The following is a 21,427-nucleotide window of genomic DNA, read 5'->3' as shown; positions in this document are numbered from 1 at the left end:
CCACTATTTAGGTGAAAATGTACAATTTATTTTTTAGGCTAAATTTAATTTGAAAAATTGAAATATATAGCCATGTGTCCAGAAAGTCTATTTTGTGTAACAGCAGTTGCGTGTAGGGTAAAAAAAACATTTAACATGTATTAATTTTATTATCTTAAATCTATTCTACAAAAACATTACCTAATTTATATGCTGGTGTGTCTTGAATGCGTTTACCCCTCAGTTGAATACCAAATGGAAGTAATGAAGGGTATCTTTTATGTATTCCTTTGCCCTCTGGAGTCCAAGCAGACACCTCACAAAAGGTGTTAGGTTTTGCTGTCACCGACACCCACGCTATTGAAGAAAGTATGACATCCCCGCAACAACTTTTTAGTCCTTCCCCAGTAAACTCTATGAGTGCATCCTTTTTCTTAAGTCCTGGCCATTTTTTCAGCCTCTCCACATCCCCAGTTGGCACAGCAAATAGTTCTGTACCAACAAATTTTTCATATACTTCATCTGCATCAATTGTTTTAACAACAGTTATTGGTAAATGTTCAGAGCAATATATGGTAAAACGGCAAGGTGCTGCGCAGTCTATAAGGTCAACTCTAGCTAAACCGGCAATAAAGAATGAATAGCCCTTTTTCAAATAATATGTTTGAGGTCTAATAAGTTTTTTGGGCACTGTCAAAAGTAATTCCTCTGTGCTTAAAAGTGGTAGTACTTGGTCTGGGTGAATGACACCTGGAGTATCATAAAGCCATTTACTTTTATAGAACAGTTCATGTTTGTCATCTAAAACAGTGAGTGGTTGTTTCTTCTCTAAGACATTCTCCTGAAGATATTCATAATCAGCAAATGTTCTTCCAATATGGCCCATTAATGATGGAACTTCAGTATACTTTTGCCCTTTAACTTGTGCATTTCTTATTTCCCTTTCAACTTTTAAAAGGTGTGCTTCAGTTTCAAGTCTTTCTGTCCGTTTTGAGAGTTTCCATGCAGATGGCCTATTGATGGGGAATTTAAGTAGGTTTAGTGTTGTACCAGGCCACCTACTGACTGTTGCCCGCTTCACTATATCTACAGCATGTACCTTACAGTAATCAGACTGTAAAAGAGCATTAAATAGTGAACTTTTTCCTACATTTGTACAGCCTACTAGGAACACATCACCTTTATACAACCAATGTTTGAACATTGCTGTAACGAGATCTTCAACTCCATAACCAGTCTTGGCAGATATTAAACCCACATAACGTATTTTCGCCTCACCGAGCTTTGTTCTATTAATTTCAGCCATTAAAGAATCTTTTATGCGCTTTAAATAACCAATACTGTCACCAGGAATAAGATCAACCTAGAATAATATAACAAAATAAGTAGATATTAAATCCTTAGACCCTTTTAAATTTAACATGAGTGCATAACAAACACCCTTTTAAAAATATAAACTGATTCAATAATCATTATTTCTTTTACCAATTCTGAGGTTATAAATATATATTTTATAAACTACTAAATACCTTGTTTGCAACAATGAATATAGGTCTATCTTTGCCAATGACATCTACAATGCCAGGCCAAATAGAACATGGAAAGTCAAGTATGTCCACCATAAGTAAAACTAGAGACTTAACATATCTGAAACATTAAGTTATTATTTGTATACAGAATAATTATTATTATACATTTAGATTGAAAATAAGATCAATTATTTACTTTATAGATTGGAGGAGTCTTTCATATTCTTCAGACTGGACAGTAACATCCAATGCAATATTGTATTCCTTTAGAAAATGACATCTTTGACATTCAATAGTTCGAAGTTCTTTAACTGAACGACCCTTAAATATTTCACTTGGAATATATCCAGGTATAGCAGGATCATTACAATGAAGTAATGCACCACAACCACCGCAGCCAACATTGCTAATAGTGCTTGTTGGGTCAGGTGTTCCATACTGTTTGGTCCATTCATTTTGTAATTCGTCTTCATCCTCACAAAGATTAGTGTCATCAAAGTGTTCATAGTTGGTCATCCATTTGCTAATGTTTGAGTGATCATATTCCTTAGTTTCATCAACAGGTTCATCTTTTAATATGACTCTTTCCTCTTGTATGTCAACTGGAGTAGTTTTTGCAAATGGTAATTGAAATACAGTGGTCTCTTCAGGTACATTTTCCGCATCGTTTTCTTGCAATAATTCATCACTGTTGACGTAATATTTTAAAGATATAGGTAAAGGTTGTAAAGTTTTCTTCCTATATTCATCAGTCTGATGCTTTTTTGCTTTGGCGAGTGTTTTCAAGTGATACTTGAAGTAACCCAGTTCAAGCTTTTCATGCTCTAAATATGAGTTAAATATAATTTTTGTTTTGTTTTCTGTCAAAACTATCTTAAAGTCTTTTTTGTTCGTCGTCAATTCGTTATTTTGCTTGGATATAATCTCATTAGCAGTTTCTGTATGGTTATAATTCACAAAAATTATTTGTTTCCGACATAACCTCAAAATATTTCGCGATAAATAAAGCATCGCGTTATAATTTCCTAACACATGCACCAATGGCTTTTAGTAAAGAATATACACATGGATTGGGGTCATTTTTAGTAGTAGTTGTATATTAAAATTCCTTTAAAATAACTAAATAATCAAGCATACACAATCATAATACGAATTACGGAATGTTTTGATTGATCAATGATCATTCTTATTTATTTATCCAGTGCTTAAGTCACTGTCACTGTCAGGTCTCTAAACTAGTAAGAGTTGACGATTTATATTTAATTTTCTAGAGAATAGACAATAGACTGTTGTTACACGTCATGTGATTACGCGGTAAACTTAAAATAATATCTATTTTCCGAAGTATGTAAATATTAGTAAATCGCATTTTTATATATGCTTTTAATACTTTTAAAATATTTAGTTATATTTGAGTACAATATTAACTTTAATGGTATTTTAATTTTAATAAAGCTATAATCCGATGTACTACGTAACGTAAAACAATATAATGTTCGTCATATATTATAATGATGTACAGTTCTCATGAGTAATGATTCATTTGTACACTTGTTGTTCACTCACGAATCACTTGTGTAAACTGTTACAATATGTAAACTGATACAGCTTCTTTATTGCAAATGCGGTTAACATATATTTCCCGCTTAATCAATATTTTTCCAATGAATTGTGAATTTTTTATTTTGATAATATGGTTATGTTTTAAAGGTTTGTGGTTATTTATTTCGTTACCAAATATTATGTTCTGATAAATAAATTTCATATAATTTACAGCAGCGTAACCCTTCTGTTTACCTAAAATTATAAAAATTACATAATTGTCCTTAAATTATACCTTTTTGGTAAATTAAAATAGTATAATTTCATTCCACTTATTAATTGAGTTAAAAGTTTTAAGCTTCCTGTTTTGTTTTAATTAATTTTTATTTTAGGTCGATTTTGTGAGATTGATATAGATGAATGTGCTCTTATGCCGAAGATATGCAACCACGGAGTATGCGTAAACATCCCCGGTTCATACCAGTGCTACTGTAAACCAGGTAAATTCTGTAGTAGTCTTTGGAAGTTTTATTTACTGTTGTATATTTCCTGATTAATTCATATTTTATTATTATTTCAGGTTACACTGGTGATAGTTGTGAGCAAGATATAGATGAATGTCTATCTACGCCGTGTAAGAATGGTGGTTCATGTCAGAATCTCGAAAATAATTACGAGTGTACGTGCGTGGAAGGATTTGAAGGTCAGTCAAATAATATAATCAATTATTACACCTTTGTTGTTGAATTATTTATTTATAATCAATCAAAGCAATATTTTAACCAAAGTACTCGTATGTCTTTTTCTATCAAATTGGGGGTTTGTTTTTGGAGACATAATTGACGTAATGGTCGTGTCTGTTCAGTTCATTTTAGTTGGTTCTATCCTCGGCTAAACAATGTTTTATCATGAGTTGATTCACTGCGAAGCAATTAGTTTCAGGTTGGTAGGTACAGAAAAAATCTTACTTTCTAATATGTATCTGGAGGTCTGAGAAGGTAGTAGACAAAAATTTATTACCGCTCAGTATTATTTATAATGGAATACAAAAATTCTAAATTATAAATCCCTTACAAATTCATAAATAATACTATGTTATTGCTTAATATAATGATTACTTATTTAGTATACAACGTAGAAAAAACGTTATACCAATTTTTATAGTCCAAGGGTATATATAGGTATGCATATATTCCTAAAGGTACAAGCAAAATGTAGTTAACTAAAATTCCAATTTTCTTATATAAACAAATTGAGATGAAATTGGTCAATAAATTTAATAGAATAAAATATGTTTTTTCTCAAATATTTTTTTATAAAAAAATTCATTAATCATTATGGAAACCTAAGCCTATTCTTTGTGCATTGTTCCCAAGCTAGAGGCTAGCGTCACACGTCTTAGAATATTTGAAGGTCGGTACAAATATAATTATGTGCATAATATTGTCATTATTTTTATTTCCATGACGCTAACGGTGTTATATTCTTGGAAGTGAATTAGGAGGTTGACCTCTCATTATTTGAAACTTATTTTATTTTAAAACTTTACGTAAAAATTACCTGAGGTATCTTAATTCATTCTTTTTCAAATAATTTTTTGTTATTTTTATTTTTTTATTATTATTATGTTGTATACTGAATTTATGTTATGTTAAAATGTATGTTTATATTATTTTAAATACTTAATTAACATAAGGTTTTTAATTGTTTTCAGGCAAAGACTGTTCAATAAACATAAATGAGTGCGCGACGAATCCGTGCGCGGCGGGTGCAACGTGTGTGGACGGGATAGCGAGCTATTCCTGTCTCTGTCCCGAGGGGCTTACTGGAGCCAGGTGTCAGATCGATATTGACGATTGCGAGGTATGTCAAATTAATATTGTCCTGAAAGAAGAAGGTAATACGATGACACCTTCATTACTGAGGTATTACCTTATGAGATAAGAGTAATACTGTTCTCAACTATATATGAGAGCTCCCCAGCACCAGCTCCTTCCTCTTGACCGTATTCAACGGAGAGCGGTTCGAATCGTTGGCGACCAGTCACTTTGCGAACTGTTATATTATAATCTTGCACCCTGTTTGGCTGACATACTAATACCTTCTGTTTAGTAAGCATTTCTCACCTAGAGGTGAAACGATACTTAAAATATAAAATCAATTCGGTATCATCCTCCGTCGCGGACACACATTTATTGGTAGTACAAGAATACTTCTAACAGAACGACATTGCGTTGAGATGTGGAATCTCTGCATCTTCTACCGCATTTACCATGAGAGTTTTTCAGAGAAATGGTTCGGATGACTATCTGCATTTGAGTTTCATCATCGGTCCAGGCAGATTCCGAAATTCCACCTAGACGTTGGTCTTTTCACAAATGAGCGTTTTTTAAGGTAGTTTTCGCCACACACCACAACTACGTGGAACCAGCTGTCCACTGAAGTATTCCCGAAACGATTCGAGTAAGGGTCCCTCAAGAAAAGAGCGTAACAATTCCTCTGCCAATATGACTGTCTATACCGTATCACTTAACATTAGACGAGCCCCCTACCCGTTTGCCCCTTGTTAAATAAAACTCTCGCCATAAATAGAATAATTTTTGAATTTCTTCTAAAGATAAACCAACTTGATCCTTCATGGCTGTGCATTCACGTGTCTGCCATTTGTTCAATTTGGTTAAGGGGTAAATTATTAACCGGTCATTGATCTTTCAGTCGGAACCGTGCCTTCACGGCGGCTACTGTGCTGATGGAGTTAACAGTTTCACATGTGATTGTACGGGTACCGGGTACAATGGACCCACCTGCGAAACTAATATTGACGAGTGTGCGCCGCAACCCTGCAGGAATGCGGCCACGTGTATAGACGACCTAAATGATTATCATTGTATGTGCCATCCGGGATTTACTGGTATGTCATATTTTATTTGTAATTTGGTAAATTTAGGAGCTAAACCTATATAGATGGAAACTATGGAAAGTCTAAGGCAAGCTGGTTTCCTCACTACGTTTTCCTTTAACGTCCGGCTGTCAGAAAGTCCATTGGTGCATCAGCCGAATCTACGAACCCAGGGATGAGAGACGTTAAAACCACTAGGCGAACAATGCTCTATACTGTACTTGATATAGCTTTATTATAAAAAAAAATCAATGGCGCTACAACCTTTTTAGGTGGGGGCCTCAGATTTCTGTATCTGTTTTTTGATCATTTGTTAATCGAATAAGCAAGTAGGTGATCAGCCTTCTGTGCCTATCGAACGCCATCGACTTTTTGATAAAATGCTAAAAAAAGATTTACTAAAAAAATCCAAGCAAACAAAAAAAATTATCGGACTTAAATCCACTTATTATTTGGTTTAGTAATTAAATTAGTAAAAATCTATACAAATCCGTGTATATTTTTACAGGTAAAAATTGCGAAATCGACATAGAAGAGTGCGAAAGTAATCCATGCAAATACGATGGCATATGTCTTGAACGAAGTAACACAAGTTTGTACCGGACGCCCGATTCTCCACCCGTGCAAGTGGGTCCGCAGCCGCATATGCTATTACCACAGGTGTTTTATCAGCCATTCTCGCTCGAAAATGCTGGAGGGTAAGTGAATCTAATAACTAGCCCCCTTGTCGCTGAAATTTACCTTTAAACCAAAAATTCTCAAAATTTAAACTTGCCATGTTTATTAAATTAAACAACAACAAAATGGCGGTTTTTTTATTATCATTACTGCTTGCATATAATCTAAAAGTACAGTTAAACAAAAATACAATTAATTAACATTATATTTATATTATTGCCAGTTCTTCTCTTTCGTTCTACGGCCTTGATTTGAGAACTGGCAGTAAATGTAAAATTAGAAGCATTTAACGAATATGTTTTTTGTTTTCACGTTTATAAGGTGTTTTTAAACTTGAAGATTGCGGGTAGTATGTCAAAATACAAGACGAAACGGAGTAAAAATATCTTGTCTGAGATAGTATTATAAATATAGATTTTTTTTGCAGTTTCGAGTGTGTTTGCGTGACCGGCACAACTGGACCGCGTTGCGAGATAAATATTGACGAATGTGAATCGTCGCCTTGCGGACACGGCAAGTGCGTGGATGGTATCGGCGAGTACCGATGTGAGTGCGCGCCCGGGTACGAGGGGGATCATTGTGAGATTGAGATCGATGAGTGCCTTAGGTAAGTCATTAGACACAGATTATGTAGGTGCATATTAAAATGATAGTACATTGTTCTTAGAAATATATATTTTCTAAAGATAGTGGACTATATACTAGACTACTGTAGACTATATATATATATATATATATAATACTACTGTAAGACGTTCGTTCTTACTTATCGAAATAAAAAAAATCGAATTGTTTATGATCTAATTATATAGATATAATGTCAACCTTATATACGTACCTGAATATGTTCAAACTGTCTTTTTTACTTATCACCCATATCATATTTTTTGTGATATGGGGGATGATAAGTATGTATATGTAATCTTAACAAATTAATGGCTAAATGTGTAAAATTTGTGAAATTGCTGCAGGATATATAATTATGTTGGTATGTTTAATAAATAAATGTAACGAACAGGTACGCGCCATGCGCTCACGGACGTTGCTACGACGGGCACGCGTCGTACATGTGTCTATGTGAACCGGGTTGGGGTGGACGAAACTGTTCAGTTGTACTACGAGGCTGTGCAGATTCACCCTGTGCTAATAGAGGCAACTGCTTACCTTGGCTCGCCAATGAGACAGACCATCGCTTCAACTGCTCGTGTGCGCCGGGCTTTTATGGGACTACGTGTGAAAAGGTAGACATGAAAATCGATATACACTAAACGCTTATTTACAGTGAATTATTTCTTAAATCATAAAATGCTTAAATCATAAAATGCTTAAATCATAAAATGCTTAAATATATAACAAAGTTTTTATAAAAAATTTAGATTTAGGAACTCTTTTAAGGGAAAACATCGCTAGGAAACTAGCTTGCCTTAGACCCACACAGTCGAAGGTATGTGTCAGGCACGAGGCTGATCACATAATAGGCTAGTAGATTGTGAAATAATCGCGAATCGGAAATACCTAAAACCGTACCGTACAAAAAAAAATACCGGCCTACACCTAAAACAGGTTGTAGCGCCACTGATTTTTTATATATAATTTTATATGCAGCAATAAAAGTTAGAAAAAAAGTTTTAAAAAAGGCATCCTCTAGTCATTTCAGGGATTTTATTGACTTGAATGATGACTTTATTCAAGTCAATAAAATGCCTGTCTTCGACTACAAAAAAAGTGTTTACCAATTCTTAAAATGTCGACAACGCGAGCCTTCTGGCAATATTCATGGGCGGCCGCGGCGGTAACACTTAACATCAGATGGGCCAACACACCAACTGACTGATTTCATAATTCTGACGGAATTCGATGCGTACATATTTTTTTAACGAGATCTGTGATTCCCGTTTCTCTATACTATGTTTTTGACATACTCAGCGCTGTCTCAACTCTGAAGATCACACTTAGAATTTCTATTATATCCTTTCTTTTTGAATTACAATGTTTAAAGATAAGACTTATCTTGCATATTACAGATAACAACTATGTCTCTGGAAAAGAGTAGTTTTGTGGAAGTGAACACATCGCGTGAGGAAGGTTATGACCTCTCTTTCCGGTTCAAAACTACCCTCGGAAATGGTCTGTTGGCGATGGGTCGCGGGCTTACGTACTTCTTCTTGGAGTTGTCAAACGGAAGACTGAATCTTCATTCCAGTCTACTGAATAAGTGGGAGGGAGTTTTTATTGGATCCAATTTAAATGATAGTAACTGGCAGAAGGTTAGTGAATCGAAAGCATATTTATTGTGAAATCGTGGTTAGAAGGGCTGAAAACATTTTTTAATATGTAAATCTGCGCGTGTGTTATTAAAATTGTCCTAAACGGCTGGACCGAGTTTGATGAAACTTTTTATGTGTGTTCAATTGGATTCGAGGATATTTTAGATTAACAATTTGTTGAGTATTTTGTATTTACGTGTGGACAGGACAACTTCTGTCAGCTAGTAACTAACGTAAGCCATACAAAGATCTCGTACAAATCGCGTATTGTTGATAGCTAGAAAACTGTGTTAAAATGGCTTGACTTAGCAGCTTGCCGTTTAATAATTTTATTTCGTAAAAAGAACGTGTAAATTCAGGATTGTCACTTGATTTTCTACATATATGCGTGATTAATACTTGCTTGAACAGCGAAATGTTAATAAACAAAAACATCTGTTTCTTTACTTTTCTACATTGCTGTAACATAAGTTTAAAAAAAAACAACTTATTTCAGGTTTTTGTAACAATCAACTCGTCACACGTGGTGCTGTCTGCAAACGAGGAGCAAACAATATACCCGATAAGTCAGAATGAAGCCTTCAACGCTACGGTGACGTCATTTCCGTCGACACGGCTCGGTACAACGGGCTCTTCGTACGGAACACTAACGCACGGACCGAATTTCTTCGTTGGATGTTTTCAGGATGTCGTCGTTAATCAACATTGGGTGAATATTTTATCTTTAAATATTATCTAAAGCCGATAGAGAATTCACAGGCAATGATAACTTCGAGAAACTGATCGTGGTAACACGGAAGGCAAAAAATCACGTGGTATTTCACTCACTCGATGACCGATAAAGTGAGACTCATCTTCCGCCATGCTATACATTGTCATGAGAGAGGCGCCTGGACATAAACCGGTAGAAACAGATTACCCGCACCAGATGCTTCCTTGCTTACCACGACGACAACACATGAGCTGCCGACTGAGGAGAGTCAAAGGACTTTAATTGTAATGGACCTTATTGGGCGATTTCAACGCTCGGGATATTAGTCCTGCTCATAGCACGTTGAGGAGTTAAGAAATTTTATATTAAGAAAAATGTGTTCTGTCTTGGGTAAGGCTGTACGGAGCCAAATGGTTTAACCACTACTCGAAGGACACGATCGAATTTTTAAGACAAGGCCGAGCTTTGGAGACCGTAGTCAATCATGTATCAATACGTCCAGGCCGACACGAGGGTGGTCCAATAAGTACTTAGCCCATATATTTTTTTTAAATTTGGACAATTGATTTCTCGAATGCATTAAACTGGTCAAAACGAAAGTATAACGCAAATATATAACCACAATTTTACCAACAGCTTGTAAAACCAACTTATTTAAAGATTTTAAATTTCTACAGGTACTTCCAGAGGATTCGAATACAACTATACCTGAATTCAGCACGGAACGTGTGGGATCAGATTGGGGAGAGAAAGAGACAGAGGAGACAGAAACAGAAATTGACCCCGAGGGTCAAGAAGATGAGGGTCCTAGGGTGGTGTTGAGAGGAGTTCTTGCGTCCTGCCCCCGGACCCCGCAGTGCGAGCCTAACCCGTGTCACTCTGGGGGCCATTGTGAAGATGCTTGGACCACTTTCGTGTGTTCATGCCCCCGGCCCTATTTGGGACATACTTGCCAGTATAGTGAGTTTAATTTATAAATTTTGACGTTTTTTAAACCTAATTTTGTATGATGCTTAAAATTTTGGATTTTTTATAGATGTCGCAGTAAAGTAGTTAAATCAGAGAGTTTATTGGATCTCTAGACCGTTAATTAAATATCGATATTCAATCAAGCGCTAAAATACCGTCAGACAAGTGAGTGAACGAAACGTTTAACGAGTTTCCTAAACGTCTAGAGATTAAATTAACTCTCTCATCTAACTACTTTACTGCAAACATATACATATATATTTTTCATTTAAATTTTCATCTAAATCGATAAAATACTCTTTTAATATCACTTTTCTTTACAATCATACAACAATCAATGTCGGAAAATGAAATGATTACAGCAAGCTGAAAAATTAGATATATAATATATATATTATAATAATTTTTGAATCTTCTATTTCCCCTTTTTAAAGATTACACTGCGGCAACGTTCGGGCAAGAGTCAGCCCGACGCCACTCCGTGGTAGTGGTGAACGTGTCAGAGGCAGCTCGACGCGCGGTGCACGCGGCACTCGATATCTCCATGTTCGTGCGTACGCGCAAACCAACGGGGCAGATATTTTATCTCGGATCTGGGTCTAGCAGGTACAAAGATAATGCAAAAATATATTAGTTCCTTCATTAATGGATGTTTTTTTGTTTGGTTTAGATTCACATAGCATTATTTAAATGGCTCTGAAGAGAGAATAACGGCTTTCGATTCTTGACGTTAAAAAAAATACTTGAACTTACGATTAGTCCCTTATAAACTATTTTTTTCATAGTAGAAGTAGAAGGTTCAGGAAGCATCAGTTTTTATGTACCTTCACAAATTGAGAACTAAGTTCTACTACTTACTTAGGTAAGTTATGTAGATATTTATAAAATTATTATTATATTTTTTAGATCGGAATTATTTCAACTGTTCCAATATTAACATAGGTAAGTAATTTTTACTGCCATTTGAATCTTCTGGTGGATAGAAAAACTGTGTATAGTTTGTGTTTCCACCACACCAACTTCCTTTATATTAAGAACACTTATACAATAAATAAATAAATAATAATTCTTCAAATTTACATTTTAATTAATTTTATTTAATTATAGAGAAATCTGAGACCTTATCTATATACGACACTAATATATTGGGCGAGTTCAGGAAATGAAGAAAAAAAAATTAGGTCATAACGCAAATTTCTAAAGCCATAAATAAATATATGACAACCAAGTGTAATGTTTCTCATTACCAAAAAAATATATTTTATTTACATGAGAAACTTAATATTTTGTATATACGAGCGAAATACTCGTGCTAATTTTATTAGATTCACTTTGACATGTACTTTTAATGTCCTTTTGAATTTGTTAAACGCGCTAATATTGCGAATTTTAGATGGTCATTGATTAAATAATTGCACAACCTCATACTTAATAGACTTCTTCAAATAATTTGTACGCGGCTTCGGCGAGAAAAGTTAACTTGCTCGACGAGTATTGCTTGTATTGGTGTGTTTGATTTTTTTAATGATAAGCTACTATGGAGAGATTTATTTAAAAATGTTTTAATTCAGACAGTTGTAAAATCATTTCTAAAAAAAAACAAAAACGTTAAGTTTTTCTGGAAATACAACTGTTGTCTTTAGTATCTTCACAGGATGTGTTCTACTCTTGATTCTACTACTAATATCGATCTTTTTTCGCACTCCTCTACTGCTTCATTTAAGAATAGGTTAAAACAACTATTCGAGTAGTAAACCTTGTATCTTTCTTCTTATTTTGGCTACTAGTATGTGTTTTGTTGTCGTTCTACCGATCTATAAACTTTATATTGTCTACTTAAATATTTTGTTCTCTGTTATGTCACGTTTTGTTTTGCTTTATATCCTTTTTTTTTATCAGTGAAACTTTTGGTGGATATATCCAATGCTTTAATTCTTATGTTTATATTTCTTTTCTGACTTCTACTTTTAGAGATGTATCTGTTTGTTTCCCAAATGAATAAATAAATAAATAGTATATTCCTTTATTTATTGTTTAAACCTTCCCTTCCAAAAATCTTAACTAGGCAAATCGAATCGAGCCGTTATGAAGTTGAAGCTAGACAAACGAACAGCAATTCATTCATATATATAACTTACAGATACGGCGGTACCGATGAGACATTGGTGGCGGCGTCTCTGAAGGGTGGGGAGTTGTTGGTACATCTGCGGTTCAACCACACACCCGAAGATTACACAGTGGGGGGTACCAGGCTTGATAATGGACACTTGCATCTGATACAGGTAAATTGACTTATTTAATAATACATAAAAAATATCACTCCAATTGCATCGTTTGAACTTAATTAAAGCTGTCTCTTTTTATCAAATGGTAAACACAATTTGGTAGAAAGAGACAAGAGAGTACTTAAATATGTTTTTTTTTTTAAATTTAATTGGAAAGAAAATAATAATAATAATCCTTCAGAGTTTAATCTCTATAAAATTCATCAAAGTTTATTAATCATATAATTAGCATTTTTTTATTATATAAGTATACGAGCGAAGGCTGTTTATTTTGCTTACACACGCGTTCTTAGTTTTATAAGCTTGGCGATTTTCTAAATCGTGCGAGTCACGTCTCAAGAAGATAACCAGACGCAAGCTCTCTCTTCAACAGTTACGATGCAGTAATTCCTTTCATAGCTATTAACTAAGTCATGGGAGTTACGCCCCGAGAGTAAAACCATACTTAGGAACTCTCTTCAAATGTTACATTGCATTCATTGTATGTGTGTCAGTAATGTGTTGACGTAACAAAAATAATAAAATAATGGAAGCTTAATAAAGTATGAAGACAGTTTTATTGTTACTCCCATCTTCAAACACAGTCTAATTATAATGTCAGTGATTTAAAAAACATCAAAAGATCAAAGTGCAAGTACTAAAGAAAGCTGCACTAATAATAGTCCTTTTTTAATTCTGTAATTTAAATTTTCAGGTGGTACGAAATTCAACACTGGTGCAAGTGAAGTTAAATGGAACTGAATACTTTAGAAAGTCGATATCCGCTGCTAAACAACTTGATGCACAGGTATTTACTAACCTTGCCTACCTACCTACCTACTTGCTTTTAAAAGTATATTTTCATATCAATAGGTATTTGTATTACCACGTTTTTACATAAAAGTATTGTTTGGTATACTGAGCTATCATAGGACATAACGATGTAGCCTCACGTAAGATTAATAAGTAATTTAATTTTAATCAAATTTACTAAGGAAGCTTTCAAGTATTACGTAACGAGTTTTGGGGGGGGGGGTTAGTTCTAGGTCTTCTATATTATATGAAAGGGAATTAAAGGAATTTAAACTTAGGTAATGCCCTAAGTTACCATATACTTGATTTTAATAAGAAAATCGACAGATCATCTCGATATCACTAAGTTTAAAAAAAAACTGTGGACTTACGGAATTTAGCGCTTGTAACCCAACATAGTTCATCATACTCAAATATTTTACGATTCCTTCCTTCCATTCCTTTTTGTCTAAGCAATATCTGTTATGTGTGATTGTGTACACAAACCTATCAAAAATATTATAAATGACCAATGGTGCTACGTTTTAGGCCTAGGCCTCAGATTGATGATCTGTTTCGTAAGCGTCGTCATTTCTAATAGGCAATTAGGATAACAGCGTTTTGTGCCTGACACACGCCGTTAAATTTACGGGACTAAAGCACGCTGGTTTACTTTCTATGATTTTATATCTGATCTGAACAAACAAATAAATAATAATAATAAAGCCCATTTGTGCACAAGCAGAGTTTGAATCTACGACCTCAGGGATGAGAGTCGCAAGGTAAAGCCAGGAGAAACTGCTTTTAAAAAAACGATTACAACATACATACTATTTACAGATACTATACCTCGGTGGTCCACCAACGCCAATTGTGCCCACCGAACCCACTCTGCTACCAAACACAACTCAAGCACCCATCCTCGAACCAGACGACTCCGAGTACTTCAAAGGTATCATTCAAGACGTCCAAATATCAAATGGACTGAATGCAACCATTGTGGAATTTTTCCCTCTGCGAGTCGAGGGCGTTGCCCTCCCCCCTCCGTTTGGGGAGGTGGAGCTGGACCCCAATGGGGTTTTAGAGGGCGTAGTGTCGGATGACGTGTGCGCGTCTACGCCCTGTCATCATAACGCGACGTGTACTAATACTTGGAATGATTATATGTAAGTTATGTTGTCTAGGCATATTAATAATAATAATAAGCCTTTTTATTTCCTGTTGTAGTTGGTAGTTGCTATATTACAGTAACCAAAAAATATTGACTTTTGTTAGTATGTTAGCTCATATTATGTTAGTAATATATACATTATTTACATAAGAACGTAAAATATTTAAAAACTTCAACGGTTAACCTTATTTCTGAGATCTTATAAGAAATAAGGTTTTCGACATTGAAAAATAATAGTAAGAAACTTAAAAATTACGTGCACTATAGAATTAAAAAAAGAGATTCTAAAACTTAACGAATTTATTTAGCTTAAGGTTGACGCAGGTTTAGTTTTCTAGTGGATTAGCGAAATTGTTGTATTATTTAACATATCATGTCATACATTTGTAACCTGTAAATAAAATCCAATTTTGCTTAGGTGCACCTGTCCACGTGGTTACAAAGGAAAGCAATGTGATGAGGTCGAGTTCTGTCAGCTGCAGGGTTGTCCGCTTAACTCACACTGTCGAAACCTTGATAGAGGGTAAGACATCTTCAATCGTATAGAAATTACTTTTTTTAATCGAAATATAACGTGTAAAATAACAACACTGTGTTATATATAATAATTCGTTACTAACTGGAGGTATTCTACCAGTGGCTTAAGCTTTTAAAGTTATTAAAATCTATATTCAAAAGACAAAATATATATTCTTACAAACAAAAAAATATGTATCTTATAGTGCAGATTAATTATTTATTACAACCTTAACGCAATAACACATTGTTTAGTAAATGAATCTATATTTTTAGATACGAGTGCGTATCGAACGCGACATTTGACGGTGTGAACACGACGCTAACGTACACGTTACGTACGCCCGCAGCAGACGCGCTTGCTGAGCCCGTTGACCCGCCACAAACGCTCACGCTCACGTACAGGTACTGTATTTTTTAAATAATTCATTTATTTTTGTATAATCTTCATATTTAATGTAAAGTGTGACAATGCAGAGTACCGCCAGTCATAGCATATGTTAAATAAAAACCCATTGGGGAACAGCGCGGCAAACTTTCAAGTGTGTGATACATACCAATGGCGCTTATTACAACCATTTAAGTCTGGTCCTCAGATTTCTGTATCAATTCTGGGTAGGTGATTCACCTTCTGTGACGATTTTTTGGGTCCAAGACATGCTGGTTTCCTCACAAGGTTTTCCTTCATAATACAAGCAAGTGTTAAGCGCACATGTACATTAGTTTTTTAGTGCACGGCCGGGGATCGAACCTCTGATATGAAGCACGTTAAAACCGCTACACCATAACTGCTTATTCGAATGCATCACACATTCGCGTTAATATGAAAACGACATGCCATGAAACAAAATTTACAAAAATTGTTAATCTAATAGTAGTAAACATAATCTAGGTATTAATTGCTTATAATCACTTATATAACAAGTTAGAATTAATCCACGCTTTCTATACTATGTCGTAAGTTTTAATAATTGTTTTACAGGAGCAAAGTAGGCGGCACTTTATTCCGCGCCGAACTTGACGAGTCAGAGCAAGACTCTGAGAAGAACACGACCAATGGTGTATCCTGGTTCAGTGTGGGCGTGTACAGAGGACAGGCAGCTTTGCAATGGCGTCTTGGTGGATTACCCGCGTTACGTACGCTGCGCACGCGCAATGACGCGTTACATTGGACAACGTTAAGATTGACCTTCGTCAATCAGCAGATTAAAGGTATTGAAATTTCGAAAATTTTATCGGTGTCATATGATATCTCTCGGAAGCATATATTTTCATGGTTTTCTTTTAATTTTTTTTACAAATATAGATACCATTAACAATAAAAAGGTAATTAACTAACTAATATAACGCGGAGATTCCAGGTTCGATTCCCGACAAATAAATATATATTTGTAGTTTACGTTGTTAGGTCTTAAATATTATAATTCAGACGCATACGTAACTCAAAACATCTCTTCCAGGCGCATTCATAGACGGAGAAGGTCGTGAAGAAGTTACCCTAACAGATAGCATCGATGTGGCGGCTTGGCAGCGATTGGTCACCCGTGGGGTTATAACCCTCGGAGGTATAGGACACGCGAGGACAAGGCCACATCCCACTGCTACCACTTATATGGTTAGTTTATTAAATTATTTACATTTTTTTTTTAATTATAAACAAATTATTAATTGTGTATCGGAGATTTTAATTTTCTTGTAGCTTATATAATTTGAATCAGTAGTTTACGGGTTCAAGTAATCTGTTCAGTAGTTGCAGTAAAGATATATATGTATATACATGTTACATGAATTGCATAATTTATATGTTCATAGTTTCACTTTTATATATTAATAAGTTTTCTATTGTATTAGTATTAAGTTACACTAAAAATAGGGAACATGGAAATAAATAAATATTTATTTCATAACATCCTTTTAATACGTAATGTTATAGAAAATAATTGTATCGTAGCACTTGCGAAAATATAAAAAAAAAGATTTTATTTATATTTGTAATGAATTTGTTAAACTGTTTGTCTAACAGACGGACAATACGACTGAAACCGTGTGGGAATATTCAGAAGGTGACGAGTTCGATGACAATCTTAATGGGGAGTACTTCAAGGTAATATTTTTTATTTATAAATATTGTATCTCTTATCCAGCTGTTCATTCCTTTCCGTTCTTTTTAGTATATAATTCATTCATTTAGTCATGGCCGTATATCAAAAAGTATTTTGATATTCGGGTGCCTCAGGTCCGTATTCTAGAGCGTCAAACTTAAATCTGCTTTCAAGAGCTGCCAAACTTCCAAACATTCTTCTATTTGAACTTTGAAATATTTAACAGTGCTCAAGCGTCTTTTGGAATATATTTATGTATATTTTTGTCTCTTTGTCGCTTTTATTAAATAAACTTGCTAAAAATATTATCGTACAAGTTTTACATTTCTCCATTTTAGTCTTTTTATACAATTCTGACGTAATTTCTATAATCATAGTTCTGATTAAATGTAAAATTTATTTTATTGAAACATGTTAATCAGAGTCCTTGTATATTTTTTAATCAAATTAAGATAATTTCAGGGTTGTCTCGGCGCGGTACACGTGGGCGGATTGCTCTTACCATACTTCACAGAAGAGGAATTATTCGTAGGCGCTGCCGCAGCCCTACTCGCAGCCCAGCCGTATTACGCGTTACTGTAAGAATTATTTTTAATTTTTACCACGGCAAAAACAATATTTATTTTTTACTCGGATTTTAATATTTTATTTTTTTGTAGATCCGGTTCCCCTTGGGGTTGGAGTGAAGGTGTCGGCTGTGTGTTATGTTTGGAGCAAGAATGTCAGCGTGGAGCGCATTGTGAGGACGTTAGAAATAGTTACTCTTGCGCATGTCCGGCTGGGTACGCAGGGGATTACTGCCAGGTACCATTTTTATTTCACCATAGAGACCAAGTTTTCCCATCGGTTCATATTTATAATACTACCAGCTATATTCGAGTTTTAGTTAAACATTAGTTATGATTTGAATTATTAATTATATATCAATTCGATTTTATGATTGTTTAAATTAATTGAATAACTCATTTTTCATTATTGTTTTTTTAAATGTTTGATGCTTTAAAAATTATTAATTTAATCTTTATAATTAGTCAAGTATATTTTAAATTTTGTCTAATTTATATTAATTTAATTAACAGATAGATATAGATGAGTGCGAGAATAACCAGTGTCAAAATGGCGCCACATGTAAAGATGACGTTGCCAAGTACTTGTGCCTTTGTCCGAATGGATATGATGGAGTGTTGTAAGTAGATTATATATATTTTTAGAGATAATAAATCAATGTTACATCAGTTCGTATTTGATGAAAAATATTGTTCTTTTAATTAAATTTAATAAAGGTAAAAATGTTGTAATTTTTATTCATTCGTCAACGTTTGACATACAAAAATAAATAAATCAATGGCGCTACAAACTTTTTAGGTCTGGGCCTCAGATTCTGTATCTGTTTCATGATCATTTGTTAATCGAATAGGCAAGAAGGTGATCAGCCTCCTGTACCTGACACACGCGACTTTTTGGGTCTAAAGCCGGTTTCCTCACGATGTTTTCCTTCACCGTTCGAGCTAATGTTATGCGCACATAGAAAGAATTCCATTGGTACACAGCCGGGGATCGAACCTCAGGGATGAGAGTCGCATGCTGAAGCCACTAGGCCAACGCTGCTAAACTCGCATTTGACATAGTCTATGCAAATCGATATTGTGCATTTAATACGAACAATTAAGCTTTTGTTCTGCGGAATTAAGCTAAAATGTATTCTTACAATTGATTATATTTTCGATTTGTACTTTCTTAATGTGATTTCAATTAAACTATTTACTTTGATTTAAATGTTGTGCCAGGCAGTGTTTGTAATCAAACTCCTCCGAAACGGCTTCACCGATTTTTATTAAAGTTTTGTGTATATTCGGTGGGTTTGAGCGCCTCAAGGTTATAAGAAGGACTCACTTCTACGTTTTTGTTAATTTTGGTGTTCAAAACTTATACCCATTAATTTTCACTCTACTACCACCAACCCTCATTTTATATGGCAAAGCAATGTTTGCCGGTTCTGCTAGTAATATATTTAAAAAAACTACAAATTGTCTACAACCAAGGTTTACTTTACAGCTGTGAACATGATATAGACGAATGCGAATCAAGTCCGTGCGCAAACGGCGCACGTTGTATCGACCTGCCTGGTGCGTTTGAGTGCGAGTGTGGCACTGAATGGGCCGGCCCGCGTTGTCAACGACCGAAACATCGCTCGTGTGCGCACACACCGTGCGCTCATGCTACGTGCACGGACGTATACGGTATGACATATTCACACATATAACTTTTTGTTTAAATTTTTCCCAATGTCGTCATGACATAAGAAATGATAACAAAGTGTTGATGTAATAAAAAAAATGCGTGAATGATGTTTTTCTACAAATTCATTTCTACAAGATCTTTGCAGACATATTTTTGTTTCTGTTTCTTGCTCTCTATTAATAATAAAAATTGAAACACACATATAATAATTATAAAAACGTTATTTTACATGAATATTCATTATTTTTAAATAAAAATGACTGAACAGATGCATCTTCCGGGAACAATTACACGTGCACGTGCGAGGAGGGCTGGACGGGCGTGCATTGCGAACAGGCTTTATGTGAGATCGAACATTGCGAGCACGGGATATGCAATACTACTATATCGGTAAAGATATTTATAACTACTTTTAGTTATACTTTGTTGTTTTTGGTTATTTAATATAACCTTTTCATTTCCATACATATATATAATTAAAATTTTAAATAGTTTTTTATTTCTTCAAACAGCAGACGAGTGTTTATTTTCCTCTTTTCTAGACTTTCTAGTTTAAAATTTCTCAACATAATCCATGACCTCTAAATACTTATACAGCCTCCGTCGTGTTGGTGCGAAGAAGGCTTCGCGGGTCGTCGTTGCGAGCGTGAAGTGGACGTGTGCGCTACGGGACACACGTGCGAACATAACGCACGATGCCGCACTAGCAACGGACGAGCGCTGTGTGACTGTCCACCCGGTGAGATTATACATTTTATATAATTAATTTATTATTTGCTAGCCTACGAAGGAGACAGCTATATTTCTGCAGGTTTATTAATTTAACTCAAATAGGTGCAATTCGTAACAACTTTCGGGAATTAGAAGTTATTTTTGGGATATTTGTTCGTTACCCAAGTTGATTCTTAAAATTAAAATTCTTAAAACGTTTATAACTGTTCTGACACAATTTGTTGGTACAGAATTTTGATTGATTTATCCCCAATTGTTTTATTTCAAAAAGTTGAAAATTATTTTAAAAGAATTTATGACTCACTATACACGTCGAAGTTATCCACACCACGAACATTATCTCTATATATATAAAATTCTCGTGTCACAATGTTCGTCATACTCCTCCAAAACGGCTCGACCGATTCCTATGAAATTTTGTATGCATATTCAGTAAGTCTGAGAATCGGCTACTACCTATATTTCAAACCCCTAAGTAATCCACCGCAAAAAAAAATCTTTTTGGGATAGAATTTTTTATGATACAACATACAAAATACATACAACCTTTAATTTTCACCCCTCTACTATCAACCCCTAAATTTTATTTGTTAATTAGAAAGTTATGACTTGAACTCAGTGGTTTATATAGAGAAAAATTCACAGAAAAACCTAAAAAGTTTTGGGATACCATAGCAAAATGTTCCATGTTGGTATGTACTAAAAAGGTAGGCTAAAATCACAGAAAGAAAACGAAGTTCGCGCGGGCAGCTAGTTATTTATAATATAGACGCAAGTTTAATTCTAATTAGGGCCGAAAGTATTTACTTTTTTTGTTTCTTCTTACTTTGGGTTTGTAGAGTTTTAATTACACCGAGCGCCTACATATAGTAATCTAAAACAAAGAGTAATCAGAAACAAAAGGCGATTTGTATTTCAATTGTATATGAAACTCAGAAAATATATTCGAGATATTTAAGTTTTCATTCAGATTCTTTTAATTTTCATTGTTCTTCGAAAAACTCATTATACAAAACAGGAATGGCCCTAGTGTG

The 21,427-nt window shown here is 34.5% G+C and overlaps 2 protein-coding genes across 3 annotated transcripts in view; one reads left to right on the top strand and one right to left on the bottom strand.

Annotated features, from left to right (window-relative positions):
* The window catches only part of LOC123713317 (protein crumbs), a 55,217-nt gene that overhangs the window by 27,182 nt on the left and 6,608 nt on the right, over positions 1-21,427 (top strand). For both annotated transcript variants that reach the window (XM_045666923.1, XM_045666927.1), the window contains exons 16-40: positions 3,443-3,550; positions 3,631-3,753; positions 4,765-4,913; positions 5,766-5,961; positions 6,458-6,647; positions 7,055-7,234; positions 7,646-7,868; positions 8,652-8,894; positions 9,391-9,603; positions 10,284-10,566; positions 11,010-11,181; positions 12,716-12,857; positions 13,555-13,647; positions 14,472-14,797; positions 15,221-15,325; positions 15,595-15,723; positions 16,301-16,530; positions 16,779-16,933; positions 17,342-17,422; positions 17,883-17,998; positions 18,080-18,224; positions 18,500-18,606; positions 19,476-19,660; positions 19,930-20,051; positions 20,259-20,400. In XM_045666923.1, the coding sequence (XP_045522879.1) occupies positions 3,443-3,550; positions 3,631-3,753; positions 4,765-4,913; positions 5,766-5,961; positions 6,458-6,647; positions 7,055-7,234; positions 7,646-7,868; positions 8,652-8,894; positions 9,391-9,603; positions 10,284-10,566; positions 11,010-11,181; positions 12,716-12,857; positions 13,555-13,647; positions 14,472-14,797; positions 15,221-15,325; positions 15,595-15,723; positions 16,301-16,530; positions 16,779-16,933; positions 17,342-17,422; positions 17,883-17,998; positions 18,080-18,224; positions 18,500-18,606; positions 19,476-19,660; positions 19,930-20,051; positions 20,259-20,400 (4,158 nt within the window). The remainder of the gene's footprint in view (positions 1-3,442; positions 3,551-3,630; positions 3,754-4,764; positions 4,914-5,765; positions 5,962-6,457; positions 6,648-7,054; positions 7,235-7,645; positions 7,869-8,651; positions 8,895-9,390; positions 9,604-10,283; positions 10,567-11,009; positions 11,182-12,715; positions 12,858-13,554; positions 13,648-14,471; positions 14,798-15,220; positions 15,326-15,594; positions 15,724-16,300; positions 16,531-16,778; positions 16,934-17,341; positions 17,423-17,882; positions 17,999-18,079; positions 18,225-18,499; positions 18,607-19,475; positions 19,661-19,929; positions 20,052-20,258; positions 20,401-21,427) is intronic.
* Positions 136-2,685, bottom strand: LOC123713330 (nitric oxide-associated protein 1). The gene is made up of 3 exons (XM_045666936.1): positions 1,705-2,685; positions 1,509-1,626; positions 136-1,342 (listed from the first exon to the last, which is right to left on the bottom strand). Exons 1-3 carry the CDS (start codon positions 2,517-2,519, stop codon positions 161-163), a joined length of 2,115 nt encoding a protein of 704 aa, XP_045522892.1. The 5' UTR covers positions 2,520-2,685; the 3' UTR covers positions 136-160.

The sequence above is a fragment of the Pieris brassicae genome, chromosome 1 (genome assembly GCF_905147105.1).
Source record: "Pieris brassicae chromosome 1, ilPieBrab1.1, whole genome shotgun sequence".
Lineage (NCBI taxonomy): Eukaryota > Metazoa > Arthropoda > Insecta > Lepidoptera > Pieridae > Pieris > Pieris brassicae.
This window is presented reverse-complemented; position numbering and strand designations above follow the sequence as displayed.